Genomic DNA, 24,498 nt, shown 5'->3' on the forward strand with positions numbered 1-24,498 from the left:
CTTGGAATAATATGAGTATATAACGATTGTCAACTTGAACAACCAACTCTAATTTATAAAATATAAACTAATAAAATCATTTTATGATGATCAATAGATTCCAACTGGTCCAATTATATAGATAAGTTAGTTCGTATTGATTGACACAAAACATAGATAAATAAATACACACAAACAAATTTTCTTTCATGTCCAGGGTTAGAAGATGTATTTGGCGATTACTAACTAAAAACTTGATTTTTTCTTCCTTGTCCCTGGATAGAAGATTTTTTTGGGTATTTTATAATAGGGGGAAAAAGCTCACATTGTTGATAGTCTTCATTAGAATCAGAATAAGTTGTGGATGAAAGGGAATCCACTTTGCGAACGTCCTCTTTTCCAGAGGAAAGTAGCATATCATCTCCAGCAACGGATGAATCACTATAAGCTCTCTTGACACTTCTGCAAAGGGCGTCATAAGCTAAGATGGATCCCACAGAGTCGCCCACAATAACGGTCTGTCCAAAGAATCCTTGACCCTCTTCAGAATGCATGAACTCCTTATAAGCATCATTGGCTGATTTGATGACTTTGGTTACGGCGTTCTCATATTCAGGAGAACATGTGGCAAATAACGGAATGGTTCCGACAGGGAGTCGATCATTGGAAATCCCAAAGTCTCCATTTGTCGTATTGACATCAAAACTAATAGGTAATAAAAATGATTTAAATCTGTGTTACATAAAAGCAAAAGAAAATAGGTTACCTATAAGGACTAAGACTTGAAAGAACTGCTAGGGCTTCCGAACACACGGCAGCGCAGGGAATACTCTTTATTGTAACATGACCTACCAAAGAAGGATAATGAGTTCTCATGATGGACTCTAATGCTCCTCGAAACGTTGTGACATCTGATTTTCTGACGGATAAATCCACACAGGGGTCAAGAACGGATCCTCCATGCATAACAAAGATCAAAAGTGTAGTTGGGCAAGTAGAAGTTGATCCTGATGAAAGTGTTCGATTAACGGGGATATAATCATTGTTATCATTATTATTGGATCGAAGTGAGTTAACTCTTCGAAATGAGACGTGATGTTGGGTATTTTCTACTTTGAGCATATCACCAACACCACCACCTGAGCTCTCATCCTCATTCATGGGGGGTAATTCCATTGAGCTCCATTTGGCTAAGGAAACAGTATCATTTATTTCTTCTCGACAATCGAAAAACTCTTCATCAGAGTCTCCTTGTTCGCAAGCCTCCATTGGACTTGTATGATTGGAGCAAGACTTTGGGATTTCCATTTTATGCCTTGGCGGGGGTTGAGGAGGAATCTTGGCACTACTATGAGGCTGTTTCTGCTGCTGTTTTGGTAAAATATCTGGAATGTCTTTGTCACCATACTCAATCCCTTTAAACTTAGCTCTCATATCCTGTGATGAGTCTGAACTATTGAGTGTAGCACTGCTATTTGCATTATTGGTCAACTTGTGTTCATTTGAAGGATTATTATGTACATTGTGACAATCATCAGTCTGCTCTGAGGGAATTGCATCAGGATCGGCAGCATGCATTGTTTTCTTTAGAAGCTCCGCTGTTTCCGCCTCAATAGCTCGTATGTCCTCCATAGTAAGACCAAACCACTCATCTTGCCAAATCCAAGCTTGTAAGTGAGCGTGAAGCATCGTTTTCCTCAATGCTACGTCATGAATAAACCTATTTGTATAAAAAATGAATAGCACTATTTGATTGACTGCCAAATATTTCATCATGAATACCTCTCAATTTTACTTTGCATTCCCCAGTATCTGAATTCAACTTTACAGAGTTTATAGGCACACATAATGCTTTTTCCGGAGGGGGTAGGCTGCCGTTGCAGGGGATCCGATTTGACTTCATCCCAATATGTTTGAATCCAGTCTGAAGAAAGGGGTCCTCGATCTGTTTTAGAGGAAATGTAGATTGTAGGATCCTCTTTCTCAGGTTCGCCAAAGATTACATCCTGTAGACCCCAGTAATAAAAATCTTGCATTATTAATTCAATGATAAATGAAGCCATACAAACGAGAATCAACTTTTAATAGATGATAATTAAATAAGGCATATTTGTCCTTTAATATCCGAAATCGTTAAGAATAAAATATACTTTATCATATTATGGAAGTAAAGATAAATCCTTTATTTTCGAGAAAAATTAAAGGCTTTATTGATCAAAGGTAGAATCATTCAATTTATGTCAAACTTTTTTCGATAACTTGCTTCATTTTACCCCTTTTATTAAAAAATTTCTAGTTCATCTTTGCAAACAATGAAACAGATTGACTCTTTCAAACAGTCCTGACAATAAAGATCATAATGAATAGCTTGTCCATAGGGGAGAAACATCTTCCAGCAGTTGTCACCTATGTCCAATAGGAAGTAACACACATATATGGACACGCGTCCAAAGTTTCAGGACCTACTGAAAAATGTACTCGTGATCATTGGATCATTGAGGCCATGTACCCAGAGCAAGTTAAGGTTCTTGGTGTTGTTAGCAGCAAGGGTCACGTGATACTGCCTTTCATATTCAAACAGTCTCTGAAAGTCAACATCAAGGTCAACATTAGTGGTCTACACACCAAAGGCTTACTCTTGAAGCATCATGAAAAACCGAACTTGAATCTAGGAGTAAGTCGGGAGACCCTGTAACACCAGCAAAAAATCACTCAATTTTCTTGATTCTGAGAATGTGATCTACGTTCCGCCGAGTTCTTCACTTCCTTAATCGTTGGAATTGAACTCTTTAAGACTATTTTTCATGGGTAATGTTGAAAAAGTTTTCATTGAAGGTCCAACAGCACCACAAGATCCCTGATACCTGGGATAAGGAGGGCATTCTTTACACAGTAGGACGGTCATTTAGGTAGTGGGACCTTTTTAGTGGTCTGAGTTAACGGCGGCTTTTGAATAAAATGTGTAAAGAGCTAAAGTGTGAGCAGTGTTTTACATCTTTTTTTTTTTTTGGCTTGGAAAAGTTTTGATGAAACACCCTTTAGTCAAATTTGGCACAAAGGGATTACTATCTGTTCTTGTCTATGTGAAGAAATGATTTGACAGATTTAAAATTAGAATCAATAGAATTTTGACTAAACTAGACCGGGCCGAGGCTCAACTAAACGGGACTGCTGCGTTAGCGTTAATATAACACGACACTAATTGCAGCTAAATATATCAGTCAGAACAGTACATCATTATTTTCTTGTCCAGTTGTCATACCGCTGTTGCTCATGTGTGGGTGTGTATATACTAATATTTGATGAAAAGAAATTTAAAATATCATTTACTAAATCTTTTCAAATTATTAACAACTTTCCATTACTTAAAAAGAGGGAGTCCGTGAAAGGAGGTTCTATAGCACCCTTATTCTAGCGTTAAAATGCCATCAAGTTATCAAACAAAACAGAGCATATTTGCTATTAATCAGGAAATTATGACTATGTTAATTAGCTTTTATGAGACGTCAACATCGAAGCTGGCTGGGATAATGAAGAAAGTTAAGAAAAAATGATCTTTTCTTTTTTTTAAATATATATACAGGGTTCGGAAGGAAAACGTGGACTGTTAATAAATGCTAATTATGCAATTAAAATGGAGGTTTTGTGATTTATCCCTCTATATTCCTAATCTCCTGCCTTTCTGCATAAGTAAATAACAATAAAGATTTCTCAAATAATTAATCATGAGTGAGCAAGAAGTAAAAAGGGCAGAGGATCTCAGACATTGTGAAGGAGTCGAACAACTTCTACGAGAAGTTCATCATCAACTCCTACAAGGCTTTCCACCCTCGTGTGGAGGCTGTGATTGCTGCTTAGGGCGGCCATATTGAGTGAAAATGTTCACAAAGGTCGTGTCTCAAAGTTTTATAAAACAAAAATCAAAATTATTCATCAAAAAATATAATTATTGACATTTTTCTCAAATCAGTCATTTAATCCACGTTTTGCTTCCGAACCCTTTAACGAGCAGAACTTTATTGATTATTTTAGCTTAAGTATCAATTTTCACAAAACAACTCCAGCCTACTTTTATATTGACCCGTCTCATAAATAAATAAAAATATATGTCTTAGCTAAATTCATGTTTCCCATCATTCAAACGAAGTTCGTGCTAAAATGCTAACCAATGCTCTAATCATGGAGATACAGACCTGATTGTCATTGACTACGTCGATCAAATCCACAGAACGATTCCGTTTTTCAGAGTCAGTTAAGTTAAATACGTTTTCCAAGTGACCACCATCAGGAGTATAATACGTTTCAATTTCTAGTGAAAATCTAAAAGAAAATACAAAATTAATGAAAGGATGGCCAAAACTGTACCCAATACATAATAATTTTTAAAAAAAAGAAAAAAAAAACACCTGTATACAACGTTATCATGTCTATCTGAAAAACCTAGACCGGTGACCAAACTAATTCCGTCTAGACTGATTCTATAAATCAATTGTTGATAATCAAATCATGTGTATTTTAAAATTGTGAACATGTGCACATTAACGTAATCTACTTATAAAATGCAAATGTCAGTGTGGTGCGGGGGGTGTGTGTGTGGGTGTCTTGGTCCTGGAATCACGTCAAAATTAATAAATGGATTTTGCTGAAATTTTTCATATAGCTTTTTAAGGCTCCAGAAATTGTTTTGGTAACAGTTGTTTTTTTTTTCCTTCAATGCCACAGCACCCTTAAATAGCATTTTTAGGCAAACAGACGACTAATTCATATTTTTTTTAAAATAAAGACCATAAAATTCTAAGAATTATTCTTGCTGTATGTTGGCATGTATCTTTGCACACACTTTTTCTTAAAGGAGATTTTGAGAGGGGAAAAAATGGAGAATGGACAATGGATTTTTGACAATTATATGAAAAATGAGCGAACGATAGTTCTACTTGAATATTTAACTCCTCTCAGCCTTATAATCTCATATTTTAAAACAAAAAGCAGAAGAGTTCATAATTAATTTTAATTTCTCAATGCTCGGGGTAACGCCGGGCAATCTCTATCCCCTTATAAAAAAGGGTGCAAATATATAGAGCAACTGCAACATGCAGCGAGAATAATTTTAAGTTTTTACGGTATTTATTTTTTGTTTTTATATTAAGCAGAAGAATTATAAACCCATAAATTACAGATCGATTTTGATCAAACTTGGTACGAAGTGATACATGGTCTGAGTAAGAGGGAATAAAAATTTTGAGAAGTTAAGCTCAAGATGACTCAATGGACAAGGCGCACAAGATAAATTATTCCCTTGAACTTAATATGTGTAGATTCGCACACCGGTTGTTCATACTTTAGGTATGAGGACTTCAAAGAAGATTTCTAGGTCAGATGGAGTGTATCAGTGCAACTCCATCTGACCAATTAAAGGAACATTTAAAAAAAAAAGGAAGTAGATGCATAAGCGACCATAACTTCAGATCAAATATGGATACATGTCTCAATTTGATTTTAGTATGAGATTTTGCACTCTACTGAGTGCGCATTCCAGTTATCATAACCATTAAATTTGTAAAAGTATGAAATGGTATGAATTATAAAATAATATTCTTGATGTAAAGGGAGCGGGGATCAAATTGTCGCCAAAATATTTTTCTACAAAAAACAACACCAAATATACATTTTTTAACTTTTTTATTGAAAATTAAAACTATGACGAGCATATAGATATAGAGTAGCCATTCATTCGATATAATCACCGTTGGCATCAATAACGGCCTCAATACAACCTCTGAACCGGCTGCAGGCTCTTCTGACCATCTCATTGTCCATGTTGCCAAATACCTCTTTGATGGAGTCCATCAAGCTGGCCTTGGTTCTTTAGGGATGTCTGTTGTATGTCTCTCGACATAGCCCCAGACAAAATAGTCTAAAGGATTAAGGTCGGGAGAGTTAGGAGGCCACAAATCCTTGGTTACGACGTCATAACAGTTCTCGGCATGAAGATTTTGGACACATGGCAGGGTGCTGTGTCCTGTTGCCACACCCAGGGCCTGTCTCCGGCCTTCATGGACCTGGTAGGATCATCCTCAACCATCTTCTTCACTTTTTCGACAAAGTCAGTGTCCCTGACCTTCATGTCGGCGCCTTCCTCCTTGGGTGCCCTCTTTATGGTGGCATCAACCTCCCAGGTGTCCTCTAGCTTCTTACGGATACGCTGAACAGTCCGTAAATTCACTCCTAAGGTTGAAGCAATCGCCGAATTGGAGATTTCACCTCCATTATTAACCAATGCCATGACTACGGCGTACCTCGAAAGCCCCTCGTTCCACTTATAGCTCTTTATCTCCTCATAAGATGACGGCATGATGCTACCTGAACTACGTATTGTCAGCTGACAAGAATAGCTTTCCTATTTGGTAATCGGTTTTTTATTTGATAATGTCGTCTTCAAGTTATCAAGGTTTAAAGTAGGCGACAATTTGATCCCCGCTCCATGTACAGTGAAATCCGGATGAGAGCAAATTTTTAAGCAATAAAATACTTCACCTGGAAGACACTTGAAGTAAAAAAGTCGTACAAAGTCAACTTTTTCATCCCTTTGTCAAAGGATTTTATGCGAGTTTTAAGGATTTTATAGTTTATATAGGTATAGTCTGTAATCTGGGGCGAACATTTTTTTACTTTATGTTTCTTTTTAAATCCATTTTATATTTATTTTCTGTCAATACGAATACATATCATTAAAGAAACTAAAAAGAAAAGAAGGGACAAAAGCTATGTATATGAATTATCTTTATAATTCACGTAACCTCGATCAAAAAATATAGAATATTAATATCCTTCGTAGAAGATTAGCGTTATGTATTTTTGTTTTAAAATAACTTTTCTAATTTTTTTAGAGGATTCTTATGGATCAGAGACTATGAACTATGGTTTTAATTAATAATTTATGATTCTGGTGTATTCTAAAGAAAAATACGTAGCCCTATCCGAAACATTGACTTAGATGAATATCAGTCAAAAGACGTGAAAACAATGAACTGTGCAAGAGAAGTTGATGGTACATATACAAAATTTTAGACGAATCAGATTTAGATATTTTAAAAAACAAAGAAACATGGATTTTTTCCCCTCATAGTCTCTTTAAAATTCATGAATCCTCCCGAAAAAAAAAAAAAAATTTTCCCTACAAGATCGGGTAAAAATCATGGATGATCTATCAAAAACATGATTTAATCAAACACTGATTGCCACTAAATGGGGAGTATCAACCCCTCACATATATATGTATATCCCAGATATACATATATCTCTCGGATATGTATAAAATCCGGATATAGTCAACTTTTTATCCAAAAAATAGAATTTTCCTTAATCCGGATTTAACATGTCATTTATATAAAAATTAAAATCCCATGTAGTACCCTTTTTGAGCTCATAATATGTGGAGTTAGCTACCTTAAATCATGCTAGTGTCAACTCTAGAAAACAGCTGAAGGGTAAAAAATTTCTTTGTCCAATTTAAAAAGCTGTATGTATTGACCAACGGTTGGAAAACGTGTAGTTTACGATCTGAGACCGCTGTCTGGGCAGAAATATCGGTCCAAATCAGTCTAAAAAAATCACATACGAATAGGGGTGAATACGAACCTGCAAAAATCGTTTTTTTTTTTTTGTTTTTTTTTGGATGTTGCAAAATCGGCTCAATAATATACTAAACTGAAAAAAATGTTATTGAACCAAGTGTTTTCACTATTATTAAGTCATACTTAACAGCAAAAAATAGAATCCAGAACAAAATACGATCTTTTATTTGGTTTGAACGCTAAGTCCCTCATACCCCAAGATCTCACGCTCATGCTCTAAAAAATATTCAACATCAGATATAACTTTACATTTCAAAAAAAGCATATAAGACGGAACTGTGGATTCTTCAACAATCCTTGCAATACTTACTAAAGGCAGTTTTAGTAGGTTGTATGATTATTTTCTTCCACAGCGATGTCTGACCTAAACACTCCATATGATAAATACATCTTCTTTAAGAAAGATAAATCAGGACTAGGGGTGTGCATATACATAGGAATTGGAAAGAGTCGCCTTATTTGAAGTATCGGAATCGACTGCATAATGCCGATTACACCGATACCAATGCATAATTATTAATATGGATAATATGAATTATTTGAGCTCGTTGTTGGAAACAAAATTAAGGTGACAAATCAATGCACTAGTTAGACTAGACGACCTTGTACAGAAAAATAAAAAAGTGAAGAGGTTGGGTGTCAGATGGAAAGATTATACAAATTTGTAGTTTTTTTAGAGGAAATCTACTTGAAAGTAACAATTTAGAAATAACAACATTTTTAGAGCCCCAATACAGTTGAACTGTATCATAAGTCCTTTAAAAAGTTCACAAAAGTAGGAATTGGATTGTGCGGTTTACTCTGAAACCTTTAAGCCACTTTTTCACTCAATATTTATTTTTTGTATGTTTGTTAAATAATATTGTTTGTAAGAGAACGGAAGTCGAGTTCATATTTTCAGAGTCAAGTTCGAGTCATCAGTATCCGTACCGGACACTTAAAAATGACATAAGTCCTGACTAAATTACGGGTTGATACATATTTATTTATGAAATTCATTTATACATAATAAGGAATCAGAATCGCTCGTAAAGATGCGATAGTAATTACGATTCACTTCCCCCGTTACAAGACAATTACTTCACGCAGATATTGAAGGGGAGAAGTGAAAGCCTAGTCCCTAATCTTATAAAGAACGTTTGCCCTTACCATGAAAAATAAATGGAAAGAAAGTTCCTTTGAATATTATATAATAAAAATCCACGTTTTTTAATGAGCCAAGAGTCATTTTTAGCATTGCTTTCAAAATGCGGGAAACCCTTGAAAAGAAGCCTTCTAAGTGAACATGAAATGAAGCTGTTAAAAGGCAATATACATAAAAGAGATTATTTAATAACTAATTTATTTATGCAGCAGTACAAAAGCAAGCTAAAAATGAATTGTCTCAAGATTGAATAGGTACTACATTTGTATTCTTCTACGAATTATCGCCAATTTCTATCATCAAGTTATTCTTATTTAACCCTTGGAGGCTACAAAATCAAGAAAAAGATCAAATACATTTTTTCTAAATTTCATAAATACATACAGCCCAATATTTCACAAACATTTCTTAGCCAACTATAGCCTTATTATTCAAAATACTGGGATGAGTTTAGATACCCAAGAATGTGGACTGTAGTTTCGAACCCTTTATTGATTTCACAACCTTATATTGGGCCCAATATGGTACCTTTCAAATAAAATATATCAAAGGATAGTTATTTAAATTGTAACCATCAACTTTGGCTCATTTAAGTACAATTTGCAGCACACTAAAATGGTTAATTATGATACCTTGCTGTAGAAGGATTCAAATGTAATCCAACCTTAATTTTAATACAAATCATTCTCACTGGATTTTGTGTTAGGGTGCCACATAAAAAAAGAATCTGGAACATAATTCCAAAAAAAAATGAAAATCCTACAAAAAAAATTGATTCACTACTTTTTTTTACTTTGTCCATTGCAATATTTCAAAGACATATTTGAGTCAATTGTGGGCTTTGCATTCAAATTTGCGGTACAAATTAATGTATCTAGAAGTTTTAACTATAGTTTCAATCCTTTCTTTTTATTACAGAGCCTTATATGGAAGCTGATATGGCCCTTTACAATCAAATTTGTCAAATTATCACTTTTTTGGTGTCACAATCAATTTGGGCTACTTTTAAGGCAATTTGCAGCACACTGAAACATTTAATGTATCGACGTAGCTCAATGGACAGAGCGCTTGAGAAAAGTTATTCTCTTGAAATTAATCCTAGAACGATATAGGTACAATGGAGTAAATGTAATACCATAATGTTTACTTATCCTTAATCAGTGCAATTCCATCTGACAAATTAAAGGGACATTTAAAAAATGGTCAATAAGAATAATGTATCCATAGAAATTGAGGATAATTCATCCTGGAATACAAATGTATGCAGACTCAATTTTGAGAAAAATCCTTTTAGCTATATTTAGTCTTGAACAGCCATAAACTTTGTGTGTCAACAAAAAAAAATCTTGAACGAAATTCAAGAAATAAAGAAAATCCTAATCCATTTTTTTTTACTTCCTACTAACCATATTTCAAGCCAATATTTCATAGACATATTAGAGTCAATAATAGGCGTATTATTCACATTTCTGGAATGCGTTCAGATACTAGAGAACTGTACATACAGTTTAGAGCCTTTATAAACTTGTATGGCATTGTATTTGCAGGAAATATTACCCTCTCATATGAAATTTGTCAATCTCCTGTTCTTTTACCGGATGACTCATTTAAAATCTGAACACTTACTTATACTTCATAATTAATGACGATTAAGTAATTGCAATTGAAAATCCTTCCCCCTTCTAGTTGATCCCCTGTGTACTGAGAATTTTTCAGAGATGAACAAAACTCATTCGAATTCACCCCATCAACGTTTTTTAAACATTTCAAGTAAGAGGGGAAGAAGCAGAAACTGTAGACAAAATGCAGTGGCTAAGGAACTTAAAGGAGAATGAATCTGAATATGAGAGACGGCGTTGGGACAATACAGTTATGGACAAAATTATGAAAGCTACATTTAATAACATTCAATCATTTATAATGAGATTCATCTCTCTTGATAACTGACACCGGATGCTTTGGTAGAGCCGGACGACCTGCTGCAAATCCAACTTTTCCATTGTATGTGTAAAAGACTTCTTCAGAGATTCTACATACACATGATACTTGGCACAGGTCTCATGATCGCCCCTCCCCTAGAGATAGAAATGGCATGGGTTCAGGTCCGGACTGTTTGGAGTCCAAAAATCTGGGCTCCAAAAGTGAACACATATTGTGACCAAGACATCCTGCAACTTTTTGACCTTGTGAGCTGTCTTGTTGGAAAGTATAACATCTTCCTTGGGATACTCCATACATCTAGTGAATGCAAATTAAAAGTTTAAGCCCAGAACCAGTCCAATATCAATGCAGGATCTGCATGAGGCTCTCTAAAGTTTCCGGCGACGTGTGGTCAAACGGATTTCATTACATTTATTGAATTTTCTTAAATGTAGCTTGCAAATAATACGAAATTTATGGTTGTATCCTATCTTGTTCGTTTGTTATTAGCCTTTAAAGATTTTCCCAATTTATCTGGACCACTCTGTACTCATGATAATATGTGTTCGTATTAATTGACAAGCAACGGGAAATGAACTAACTAGGGAAAATCCTCAAGGGAATTCTTCATTCTCTTGACGTCATTGATGCCAAAAAAAAAAAAAAAAAAAATGACTTGCCTGGGATGTTTTACAACTTTGATGCCAACAGTTTATGTTTCAAAAACTGTATTTGAGTGAAATACATTGACTTTTATTAGATCCAGATTTGACTGTACTAATTTGCAGCATTTTCGAAGAATCTCAAAATAAAGCTACATTGCTCTTGTCAAAAGTCATTGCATAGTCAAAGTCTAATATCAAAGTAACTGGTATATTTAGTTCGTTAGAATCAGTGATATTAGTGTAAATATGTTTAATATCTATGTATTTGAAAGACGTATATCATCTCCATTTCTCTAGTAATGTTACAAAATTTGCAAAAAGTTTAAAAATTTTGTCGATAACTTTATTCTCCCAGCATCATCTCTCAGATTCCGATTCATGCTCCTTTAAGTTCCTTAGCCAATTTATTTTGTAGACAGCTGTGGTTTCTGCTTATCTCCCTTTTATTTGAAGGGAAAAAACGTGTTTGAAAAACGTTGATGGGTTGAATTCGAATGAGTTTTTGCTAATTTGTAAAGAATTTTCAATAATTATTGAATTATTACACAGGGGAACAGTTAGATGGGGGAGGGGGATACAAATGATTGGAAGACAATAGCTGAATTTATCTATGAGCGCAGTTTTTCTCTCAGTCATCTGAATTTTGAAATATGGGGATTAAAGTAATTCCGGACCTGTATTGTTCAAACTCATATTTTACCCTTAAAACAATCTCCACATTAAGAGTAGGATTAGTAAAACTTATGTAAAAGTGTTTTTATGATTATATAGTGTTTTCATTGTTTCTGTAGATTGTTCTGAGACGGAAAAATGATGAAAAATAACACCCTTCTTTAGACCCTTATAATTTATTCATAATACATAGTGATAAGGAATATTATAGAAAAATATTCAATGTATAATTTAAAAAAAAATATTTATATAAAAAATATGACTCTCCAGGGATTTGGTATCCATTTTTGAAATATTAAAATTATCTGCCCATCGTAAATGGATCGCTTTATTGTTATTCGTTCGATATAAGCCTTTCAAGATTTCCAACTTATCTGGACACCCCTTAAGTCCTGTGTCAGACCTAATTTAATCGATCCAGTTCAGTATTATGACGCTTCCTTAGAACTGTTGGTCCTTCCGACTATCAGTACTAGAACTTTTTTTTTTTAAAAGAAGAAGAAATAAAGTGAATTGTTGTCATCAAGGACCAAAATTAAAAAGTTTTTAGTACCGATATACACGACTGAACTGGACCTGATCGAGAGTGAACTGGACGGACGGTACTGAGAGAACACTAAGCATGAGTGCATCCTCCCCCATCCCAAAAGAACAATTAAAAAACAATTTTGGTGCAAGATAAATTAAACATCCTGGATAATCTGTCAACCCCTGGTGGTTGCCTCGAAGTAGAGAGTTGTATATACTCTGGATCAGTGACCTAGTGAGCTTCTGCTAAGAGGGTCTTTAAAAAGTTTCTGAATACCCCGCACCCCCCCCAAAAAAAAAAGCAAACAATTTCTATATATATACGAGGAAGAATCCGACCTCAACGGGAAGTTACTAACAATTGTAAAAGAAGCTAGTGACATGTATTTAGTATCTGTGACAGCTACCCACTAAATTTTTAGCCATTTTGAACGCGCATTCGTTATGTAACTATCGTATAAGTGAGTTGATTTGAGTTGTTGTTTTTTTTTTTTGTAAAAATGGACAAAAACCTATTTTTTCAAGTTGTCATTAAACATTGTTTTTTGAAAGTGGAACCAATAAATGTATTCAAATAATAGCAGACATAGAAAAGTTTAATGTGTTAAAATTTGACACTTGAAAGTAATCCAACTCAGAGTAATTGACCCCAAAACACAGGGTGTCTTGTGAACAATTGTTTTGCAGGGAAAAACGCCGATTACTATTTTTTCATTAGTCTTCGTCTTCCAAGCTCATAGTAAATAATGGTGGGAAGTTCATACACAGAATCCAACTCATCTTTGATTTGCATAGGCGCATTGTTTTTTGTTTTATATATATATATATTTAATGATAGCTCGATACTCCATTTTGTCAATTTTCATAAAAACACTCGCATGGAGAGGCAATCATCACCTTCGTGAACAATTATTTTGCAAAGAAAAACGTCGAGTACTACTTGGACGGATTACAGAGATGAGAGTGGAGGAGACTATATTGAAAAAAAAGAAACAATGTCTTGTATCTTTGTTAGACTTAAAACTTTTCCGAACTGGAATTTTTATTTAATATACTCGTACACTTTGCAATGTGTGAATAAACATATATATTTTCTTAAGTTTGACGAAAAAGTCCAATTTAAAGAGGTCTAGAGGAGAGAGGCAATTTGTGACTCTCTAGGGTTTCAAATAATTTATGTAAGCACTATAATTTTTTCCCCTTTCTATGTCGACATAAGATTTATCATATTACATCATATCCTTTATTTTCTTCTCCTTTTCAAAATGGCTTCAGTATGGAATCTCAAACCAGGAATTTTTACTTAAGTCCATTTACCTACTGCCTACATTACGCAATACAAAATAGGGGGGCCCTTATATACCAATCCTTACTTTAACTTTGTGCCCAATAAAAGGAGTATAGTCAAAAGGTTGAGGACAAAATCGTTGCGTGGTAAAATCGTGGTGTAAATTATCATTGTAAAACAAAATTGTTGGTGGTTCTATCATTGTGACGCAACATGACACAGTACGAGAAGAGGACTTAGATAGCAGCGCTCCTCCGACCAGGATTGCCCCAGAAGACAATTAGGGAGCAGGCTGGGACCTCAATGTAAACATGCATCATCCATGCATATAGACATTGTAATCGCCTTTCTCGAGGACCAAATCTGCTCCCACATGACCTTCTGGGACAATCCCACGAAGAGGAGGGCTGCTATCTCAATCTTTCTTACTGTGTACTCATGGTGGGCACAAAGACAATGCTTTTCTTAGCAATTTACACCTAATTATGTGTTCTACAACATTGTTCATAAGAAAATGCTAAAAAAGACTCTTAACATCTCCTAAATATATGATAGAGAGGAGTAAATAATAACGGTTGGCTCTGTAGACCCTAGCCCTCAGGTTGGCCAAGTCAAATACTGGGCCTCCAGAGAGTTTATACACTAACGTTGCAGCTTTTCTAAGGAATAAGGACCCCAGCAGTTTACCTGCACGTTAGAAGAGTTCCTTGATGCTCAGTGAAGCTACATTAGAGGATTTGCCCGAATATAATATAATTACAATGAAATTACAAAAAATATTGGATACACATCAATTTTGTCTCTCCATGATAATGAACACGAGGATTTCATCATGCAACTATATCTCCTCAAAGATTTTGTATACAATATTTTTCCCAAAATCATTTGACAATGAGTCCTTTGTCTCGTCTCCCTCCCTTCCATTTGGTTTCCACTTAACTATCCAAACTGTTTCATCAATATTTTATACTGACTCTTTCCTCTAACATGAGTAATTAGCTATCTAATAAAATTCGATATCTTTCCAACAGAAATCAGTTAGAATTCAGTGTTTTTTTTTTAGCATCTATAGATTTTATACCAATACCTTTCAGGATTGATTAGTTTTAGTAAAATTCAATGTTCAGCTCTCTTTAGCAATGGAGAATAGTATTTTCAATTTCCAAAACATTTTATTATATCATTTTTGCAATATTTGCATAAATGAACAAGTTATCAAAGGACATTTTTTTGGACAAGATTATACTCCATAGGTTTTTTAGTTTTGCAAGAACAAAAAAAAATTGATAGGTTTGTGTTCCTCTTTACAATACCAATAAATGTTTTTAACACTTTTTTTGCAAAAATAGTGCAAAACAGTTTTCTTGGATTTTCTTTGCAAATTTCGATTTGACAATATCTTGACGTAAAGAAAAGATGGAATTATGATATAAATAAATTTTTAACATATATTGGTATGTTAGTTGAGTTTATAACAGAACATAATTTTTTAAATTCATAATTTTAGATATATTATAATGATCGCCTATAGTGAACTATTTAAGAAGAAAAAATATGAACCATTATCAATGGTATTTCTCGCTTCCTCCTGGGCCCAATCAACGCCGGGTAAACATTTGCTAGTTATTTATATAATTAAATCCAGAATTTTCCAAGGGAAAATTCATATTTTCGGTGAAAGGGAATCCCGAGAGGAAATTCTCATCACCACTTGTGTAAATTTTGTCTAAAGTAAATTTCAATTCACGGTCTACATTTTTAGTCCAGATCGCTCCATAAAAAATCATGTTTATGTCAAACCGAATAAAAAATTTGGTCTCGGGCCGTTAGTTATCTATCTAAATGTATGATATTCTAATGGAAAATAAATATTTTTTGAGAATTCCGCACACGCGATAAACTCCAATAAATCCTGGCAAAACAGAATCATGTGAGAAATGTCTTATACATTCTAATGTAAGTAGTAGGTATATGATTTTTGAATCTATCTTCTACTTCTTCAAATTGAAGTATTCATTACCTATAACTATCCCTCAACATATCATAAACTTAGGAATAGAACCCATTTATTTTTTATTATTATTACTAAAGAAGAATTTATGTGGTCTAGATTTTTCAAGAAGTAAATATAATAAAAAATAATGGAGAATAAGAAAGTCTTTATGATTTATGTAGGTTTAAAGGATCTTACGTCATTTTTAAAATATAAAAATGAAGGGAAAAAAAGTATTTGGGGGGCTTCTCTTCAAGTGACGTAATTCCTCCTTTCAAGGCCTACTAGGGTCCACCATAATATCTAATCTAGACAAGGAACAGTTGATACACTTTTTGTTTTAGCTCAATTACTCCAAGCTATAGATAGCAGCGGGGGCGTCCGCAGGGGGTGGGCTGGAGGGGATCGTAAATTTTAAGAATTATTTTCACGTAGGATCTATGAGTATAAATATATGCGAATATATAAGCATTATACTCTTCTTTCACGCAATGAGAAAGTAGTTGGTTTAGTCTGGGTCAGACGTCGAGCTTGCAGTCGCTTCCCTGAACATCCACGAACCCTCGTAATATCCCAAAAACCGGCTATCAGGCTGTGAGGGTAAAGTACTGAGCCTCAATGCAGTTTAAACTGCACCGCCATCGTATTTTTCAGCACAAAGAACCCCTTCTAATGTTCTCCCCATTGGTTATGATCTTTTGATCCATTAGGCAGGTTAAATTCTTCTCCTGCCGCTTTCCTGAGCATCAAAGAACCCTTCTAATATCATAAATACACCCGGGCCTTCAAGTTAAACATGGGAAGTACGAAAATATGACAGTTAAAGGCCGCCATGGTCTTGAAGGCCTAAAAAAGTTTACCAGGCCCATTTATGGAACTAGAAGAAGCTACATAAAAACATTTCAAGAAAATCAATTCATTACTTTGGCCGGGATTGAAGGACAAACATACAGAGACATTCAGATTTAATATACATATAGAAAATTTAAAGGTTAAGTTTTTTTTTTAATAGAATACCTATTTCATTCAAATTATAAATCCTTACTTTTCAACAAAAGGACACTTGAACTTTGTTTTGGTGTAGGGATATGCGTTCCATGACTCTTCCTCCACAATCAAGGCTGACTTTGGAAGTAAGGATTTGAACCATCCAGGGAGATGACTTCCTACATGGTATATTTTATGAGTAAATTGTCCAGAACCTCCAGGACCGTTAGAATAGGGTTCGTTTATTAGGATTTCGACTCCGGAGCCCGTGCCCTAGAAAAAGAAAATGGTCGTGTATGAAATAGTGATTGTAAGGTTAGGTTTAGAGTGCAATTTCCTACTAACCCCTTTATTTCTTATTTTTATTGCTAAATATTTGATAAAATCGGGATTTCATTTAAGGTGTTTCAAAATTCAAAAAACCAAATTCAAAGTGACGCATGTTAATATCAAGGAAGTGGTAATAAATAATGTTTCCACATTTTTTAATAATGTAATACAACATTGTTGGTTCCTCCACTTCCTATTATAGGTGGACAGATATATCGAACAATATCGAATATACTTGCATCATATTAGTATAGTTGAAAATACTTCGAAATTTTGATATATGCTCCGATATTTCATATGATACAATCAGAAAAAAAGGAGAAAATTGAATATATATTTTTGTTTGATTTTTGTAGCCTGGGAATGCTTAACACAGCGAGTACTCCCACTTATATGAATAAATACATTCGATATGTGTAGGGATGTGAAAAATCCTCGTGAGTAGGAATCAAACAGAAAAGTATATCCTGGGCGAATAAAAATCCTCTTGAACAACCAAAAAAAAGGGATATAGATCATTATGCAAATGAGACAAATTACTTTCATTATTAACAGAAATAATTCATCATTGTTTTCAAGGTGTTAAATGAGCGTTTGATCTCATTTCTTTGAAAGTGAAGCATGGTGCTCTAGATTCATTTCCCCTATTGGAACATAAATGATTGGCCTATTTTTTCATTCATTTTTTTATTTTATTTTTTTGTAAACATCTCATTTGTACGTTTGAAATACACAAGAACTAATTTTCTGCCTAGGGATATGCAAAAAGAAAGGAAAAAAAAGAGTAGGAGGCTTACAAAGTAACTATATAGAAAAATAGCTCAACTTCTTCAATAGTTTTGTAATTCAGGTCAAGAAACACAAAAGAGAATTGTAAAATGAGTAGGGTTCTAAAAAAGAAATAAAACAATTATCTTGGTAACCCCCCTGACAATTGGACAATCTGCCTCTCTTGATAGCCTAGGTCACACGGCGTTGGAAGCATTGGCAGGCCCAAGTGACTTTGTGTAGATCCAGCGTTGTCATTATACGGGTAATGGACTTCTTCAGAGCCTCCATAGACTAATGATACTTGACTCATGTCTCCTTCAGAGATAAAAATTACAAAAGCTCCAAAAGTGAGGATATTTTATGTCCAAGACATCCTGCAATTTTTTGGCCTTGTGGGCTGGTGCACTGTCTTGTCGGAAGCTGTAATTTATTTCTTGTCTACTACATCCACCAAAGGAATGTAAATTAAAAGTGCTAAGCCAATACAATGGCAAAGCTAGATCTGCACAAGGTCATCTGACCTTCCAAAGTGTGGCCAAGGTTCTCCAGAGAGCGAATTTCATAATACATAATTGAATTTCATTTAATGTATCTTTCAAATAATTAAAAAAAAAATGGTTCTTAACCATTTCGTTTGTTCGGTAGATTAAAGATTTTACCAATTATATTCTTTCTTTTTTTAATCCATTCTAAAATTGACAGTTCTATGGAACTACAGTCTTAGTGACCACCTCCAATGACCGATAGACTCTTCTTAAGTCTGGATTGTACCAGACCGAATAAGTAAGGACTCTTAAAACATGTTTATTTCAATGACCAATAAATTATTATTAATTATGTCAAAAGCAGCCCTATTTATAATTGTATTCTATAGTTAGGTCATACATTCATATAAAATAAGAGTCAATAACTTCCTTCACAGTTAACTTTTATGTAATTTCGGGAAATATTCTTTTGACAGGGAAAAATTGGATTCGGAATTGATTGACACAAAAGAATGTGAGTTTCACTCTGGGCAAAAGCAAACTAAAAAAATATGTATTATCTGTGAGGAGGTGTGAGAGGCTGTTGTTTGTGGACGTTACATGAATTTTTCATAGTACGCTCCATGTGTCCGTAACATATATCTATATGTTATTTTACACTAGAGTAGGTTTGCACAGCGTTGCCCGGGACATTAATTCATTTATTAATATATTAATTAACAATATAATTTAAAAAAATATAAATACGATAGATTGGAACTATCTTAAAATTCAACCTGCTTGATAAAAATGGAATTTGGAGTGCATTTGTTAAAATGAAAAAGTTGGACATGATATTAAACAATAAATTTATTCAACATGTCCTCCCTCAGCAGCCACCATCTTAACCCTTTCCTTGGGATTGAAGAAGAAAGGAGGCATCACCTCACCGGTACTGCAGATGACACCCAGGGTCATCACAGAGGCCGGGAACTTTGTGGTGAAGACCGCAGGTACCTCTTCTATCTCCTTGGCAAGCCACCTGTCATTCTGGACATTGTAGCTTATGTCGACAGTCCAGTTCTTCTCGTTGGAGAAGAAGATAATTCTTCCTTCATGGCTCTTCAGGTAATTGAGGAGACGCTTACCGTTGGTGAGCCTGGTGGCCTTCATGGATGCCGTGACGATGTGTTGTTTGGCCATTCGGTATGACCTGTACCCGAGGTCCTCATTCACAGCCTCGGAGACCAGCTGCTTGCTCACTCCACGGTTCTTGGTCAACCTGGACAAGGAAGTCCCCGGCGAAGCCTTGATGGACTTCCGGAGGCCTTCAAAGAAGCGGGGAGTGCGGATTCGGGCACTTTTCATGTTGTAGATAGTAGAGGGCTTGTGTCCCGCGCGAGCCAATTCGAGGATGGCGTCTCTCCTTGCTTGTTCCATGATGACTATTGTTTGTTGTCAAAACAATTGTGGTGGAAGTTATAGTGTATTGTTCACGCAAATTTTTATATTAGTATGATTTAACCCCGAATATCCACATTATGGATCTGGATGAAGTTTAAAGTAGTTCCAATTTATCGTGGACACCCTGTAGATGTGTGTATGAGCTCTCTTAATCATAAACGTAGTCACCCTTAGTGCCAATGAGGGGTTCCAAGCAGCGGGATGTAGTTTTCCGTCATGGAGTCCAAGTGCTGGCTGACAGTGGTTTTGAGAGTCTTGGTATTTTGATGACAGACACTGCAGACCTTCTCTCGACATACACCCATAAGGTGTAGTAGAGGGTGTACGGATCAGGGCTGTAGGGGTGCCAAAAGTACCCACTGTTATTCAAACAATGATTCTAATAATAACTAATAATCATATTCAAATAATAATTTCAATGTGTTATTTTTGTTTCAGCATCCGTAATCATTAAAAACGTTAATTTAATCCTGATTCTATTTCATTGAGGTACAAACTTTGGGTAAATGCTCATCCAATTTGTGACAAATATCCGTGTAATTTTCTATTTGGATCCTAAAGTTCGTGAATTCGATTATACCGAAAATTTACGTCCAAAGAACTGATCTGGATTCTAGAAAATGCGGATCCGTCAATCTTTACATTTAAGTAGTTTCAGCCTAAATGGTTTTGCTATATAAGAACTGGTATTTGTGTTTTCCCATAATGGCTGCTAGGAGCTAGATTTATTAAACGTCATGACATCTAAGCTGCTATCATCCTAAATATTCAAGTAGAGTACGTTTATTTTCGATTTCTTTTTTTAAGAGGTGATATTTGTACAAGTAATCAGTATCTATTTGATGTTATAGGAACCAATGTTGACTGTAAATAAGCATCCTGCTAATAAAAAAACCCTCTGTTTGACTTTCATATAGGTCATTACATATTAGTATTAATATTATTTGTTTAACCAATTATAGGCATATATCATTCATATATATATATTTAGGCTGAGTAGCTAACGAAGACAACAAAAGAACAACATAAAATAACATCATCATCATGGCTTCTATTATTTATTAGGTTTATTAAACGAGGAAAAAATAGAAAAATTTCCTCACAAAATATATTGAATATTGAAAATTATCCAATCATTTATATTATTTTGATAAGTATATAAGCGAGGGTGATCTGAAAAATTTCCAACCTCCGCGTAGGATTATCCCACAAGGTAATCTGGGGACAGACCGGGGCCTGGAGGAAACAATTAACAAGGTATCCATGCAGTTTAAGGACGGGGAGGACCTCAGAGACTCTCCAAGAAGAGGCAGAAACCACTTCCTTGTAAATCAACTACCTGATGTTGACCTTCAAGAAATAGCCGAATTCCTCAACAGCTGACATGGTCAGAAAGATGAGTTTCCCATTGGTGGTGTAAGGCTCTAAAAAGGCAGGAGGAAAATGTATGTGGTGTATTCCACAGCCTCTGTTAAAAGAACAGCTGAGAAAAGTATTTTCTGATGAGAAGACCATGTCTTCAATAGGCAGAATGATCGAGTGGTGATATTTGGGGATTTAATAGAAGAGCACCGATATGTCTCCACCACCAAACACACTACTGTAGGCCGCCGTAGAGTTCAGGCCTCACCCCCATAGACTATTCCATCTATGCCCATCCAAGTTTTGTAATACAAGACATAACAACACTTACGCCCTGAAGACGTGATTCAACAAGGCTTGGGCCTCCATGATCGTAGAGTGCATCCAGTGGATCTACAGTAGCTTCCATATCCGCTGGAGCTTACTATCAATTCTAAGAGCGGATACATTAACTTAAACATTTTCTTTGTGTTTCAATTTATAATTCCTAGTTAACTAACTTATTTCCTAATTCACCCAGGATTCTCCCATGGACTTCAATACTTTGAGTGTTAAAATGTTTAAATAATAACGGTTGGACTGGTATAAGAAGGGTATAAACAGGCAGGGATTACTACGGTGTCGATCCTCAATTCTACTCTTAGTTCAAAAAAAAATTTATATAAATAACAGTCTATCCAATCAGTGTTGATTTTCTCTATTCTCTAGGAACTCTCATAGTTTCATTAATTTTAGAAATTTTTTTAAGAATAGCTATGGATTTTTGAAATTTTTTGAGAAAAATTTCATTGTTTGTGAATAGTGAAAAATTTTGGAAATTTTTCGGCAAAAAAATTATATATTTGAAAATTTTTGAAAATTTTTTGTCAATTACTTTGTATTTTGGAAATTTTTTGAGAATAACTATGGATTTTTGAAACTTTTTTCTAATAATACTAGTTTTTCAATTTTTTTTTTTTAGAAAAATTAAATTTTTCATTTATTTTCCAAAAATTGTTATTTTTGGATTTATTTTTCTAAAAAAAAATCCAAATTTTCGGTATCTAAAAGAAAAAGAAACCAAAATAAACAGGGTAATCTTGACAATTGGATGAATATTTAGCAGAAAAGTAGCTTAGTTGTCATTGTATTACACAATATCAGCTTAAAGTATCCATCAGAGGAAGGAAATAAACGCAATGAAACCTGAAAGTTAAATCATATATAAGTTTAATTCACAAATTTCAAATATGCTCTATAGTCGATACAATCACAATTCCCGAACATCTCTAAAGTCCAAATTATTATGTTGGGTAGAGCATAGCCACTAGCCATGATAGTTCATTACTTAGACTCGTGACAAGTCAATGTTATCAGAGTAACGTTGTAGTGAAAGGTTGCCTATATTGCTGTTCCTCGGATACAAGTAGATAAATTAAGTTCAGAAATATGTATATGAATGTATTGGCAATAAATGGATCCATTTCATTTATTGTTGATCTTGTTAAATATATTATATTCTAAATATTTTCTTTATACCTGGCACAATTATTTACTACATCTAACTAATAACTATCTATTGCTATAATTTAAATCGTTATTTATGGTCTCTAGACACAAATGACTCAATAGTACTAATATATTATTAAAAATTGTGAATTGGAGTCGGAGTAGATACAAAAAGTGCCCTGGTAAAAAGGTTACAATTATCATAAATGAAAGGAGGAAAAAATCCCATTTTTTGTTAGGTTAAGCTATACATTAGCGGCCTGTAGAATAAAATAAGACAATTTGCTATGAATTTGAAAGCATATTCAGCCATTTTCTTTGTTCCTTTACAAAGGAAGAAAGATTATGTTCTTTCTTTCAATTTCCTACCGAGTAGGATTGTATTTTTCTATTTGTGAATTTATAAGTAATTTTCTATATAAAAATTATGTTCAAAAGTAAGTCACATTTTGACTCTCCGTTAGTGAAGTGGAATATTATAAAAAATGCTTCTTATTTCTTTTGAATCTAACTTTTATCGCCAAAACTTCTCATGATGCTCTTGAAACATTAAACTTAATTATATGCGATATATAACGGAAGGTTAACTACACTCAAAAAATTATGAAAGCAGTCCCTTGAACAATACAAAACTATGTCTAAAAGAAGGGTTGTACCTCTATAGCTTATTGAATTAAGATTGAAGTTGATACTTTAACTTTAAGTGACAAATTCATCGGTTTAAATCATTGATTTAATTATTTTTTAAAGATTTACGATTAAAAATCCTTTAATATATTTCAATTTTGATTTTAAGGTGTAAATATGTATCATTTTTGGCCCAATAACAATTTTGGGGATTGCAAATAGGAGATTTGAATGAAATACCACGTGATATTATTGCATTATAATAGTACAAAATTCATATTAGTTAGCATCAGGGGTTTCCCCTCAAGAGAACAATTGAGAAAAAGTAGATTTTAATAGGTTTTATAATTTATTTAGCGTTAGGTATTTTTGCCTTAAACTATTTTGCCTCAGGACATTTCGCCCAAAAATATGAATAATTAATGATAGAATTATTCCGAAAATATAAATACATGTGTACTATCAAAATTTTACTATGTAATGACAAAATAGTTAATGAAATTAATGTATTTGCAAAATAAAAACAGGACAATGATTTAAACGTAGTTAATTTTCATTTGACACGATGGATTATTAAAATTTTAGAAAAGACTCATGGATTAACGACTAATACCAATAAGAGAAAAGAATATAATTCCGTCATTAGTCCAAGAGAAACAAAAATTTAAGGAGGTTTATAGTAGTACGCAATATATATTTTGAGTAAAAAATTCAAACGGAACATCAATTTCAACCAAAAATAAAAGATAACCAAGTATAAATATCATTTATTTATATTTAAAGGCGAAATACATTTGAGGCAATATGGGTTTAAGGCGTAATGGTTCAAGGCAGAATGTCCTGAGGCAAAAGGACCGGGTACAAATTTATTTACTCGTTTATATATTTTTATAAAATATATCGGAACAAATATATGAATTCGATCTCGCAACCTTGCTTTTTAGAAAAGCTATTTTGTAATGGAAATCAAATAGGAATTAGTTCCATAATAAAATAATTTGTTCTACCAATGCAGTATTTAGAGGTAAGTACTTTACTAATAAATCTATTTTTAGCAAAGAATTTAACGTATGCAAAAAAAATCTATTAATAGGCAGACTTGAAGGCGTATGCAGCAAAACTCAATTTTCTTTTGATATAAATTAAAAGATGAAAACCCCGCCAAAATGAGTATTAATGAAG

General features: G+C 34.0%; 1 protein-coding gene across 16 annotated transcripts in view; it reads right to left on the reverse strand.

Annotated features, from left to right (window-relative positions):
- rdgB (retinal degeneration B) overlaps positions 1-24,498 on the reverse strand; it is a 74,266-nt gene that overhangs the window by 20,858 nt on the left and 28,910 nt on the right. For 11 of the 16 annotated variants that reach the window (XR_011782198.1, XR_011782197.1, XM_040721191.2 and 8 more), the window contains 5 exons: positions 16,869-17,083; positions 4,173-4,299; positions 1,762-1,985; positions 746-1,699; positions 305-684 (listed from right to left, as the gene is read on the reverse strand). Coding sequence is in view for 14 of the 16 variants with exons in the window: in XM_040721191.2 (XP_040577125.1) it covers positions 305-684; positions 746-1,699; positions 1,762-1,985; positions 4,173-4,299; positions 16,869-17,083 (1,900 nt within the window). In the remaining 2 variants the exon portion in view is untranslated. The remainder of the gene's footprint in view (positions 1-304; positions 685-745; positions 1,700-1,761; positions 1,986-4,172; positions 4,300-16,868; positions 17,084-24,498) is intronic. The other 5 variants (XM_071891714.1, XM_071891709.1, XM_071891710.1 and 2 more) reach the window with 1 other exon arrangement.

The sequence above is a fragment of the Lepeophtheirus salmonis genome, chromosome 11 (genome assembly GCF_016086655.4).
Source record: "Lepeophtheirus salmonis chromosome 11, UVic_Lsal_1.4, whole genome shotgun sequence".
NCBI lineage: Eukaryota > Metazoa > Arthropoda > Copepoda > Siphonostomatoida > Caligidae > Lepeophtheirus > Lepeophtheirus salmonis.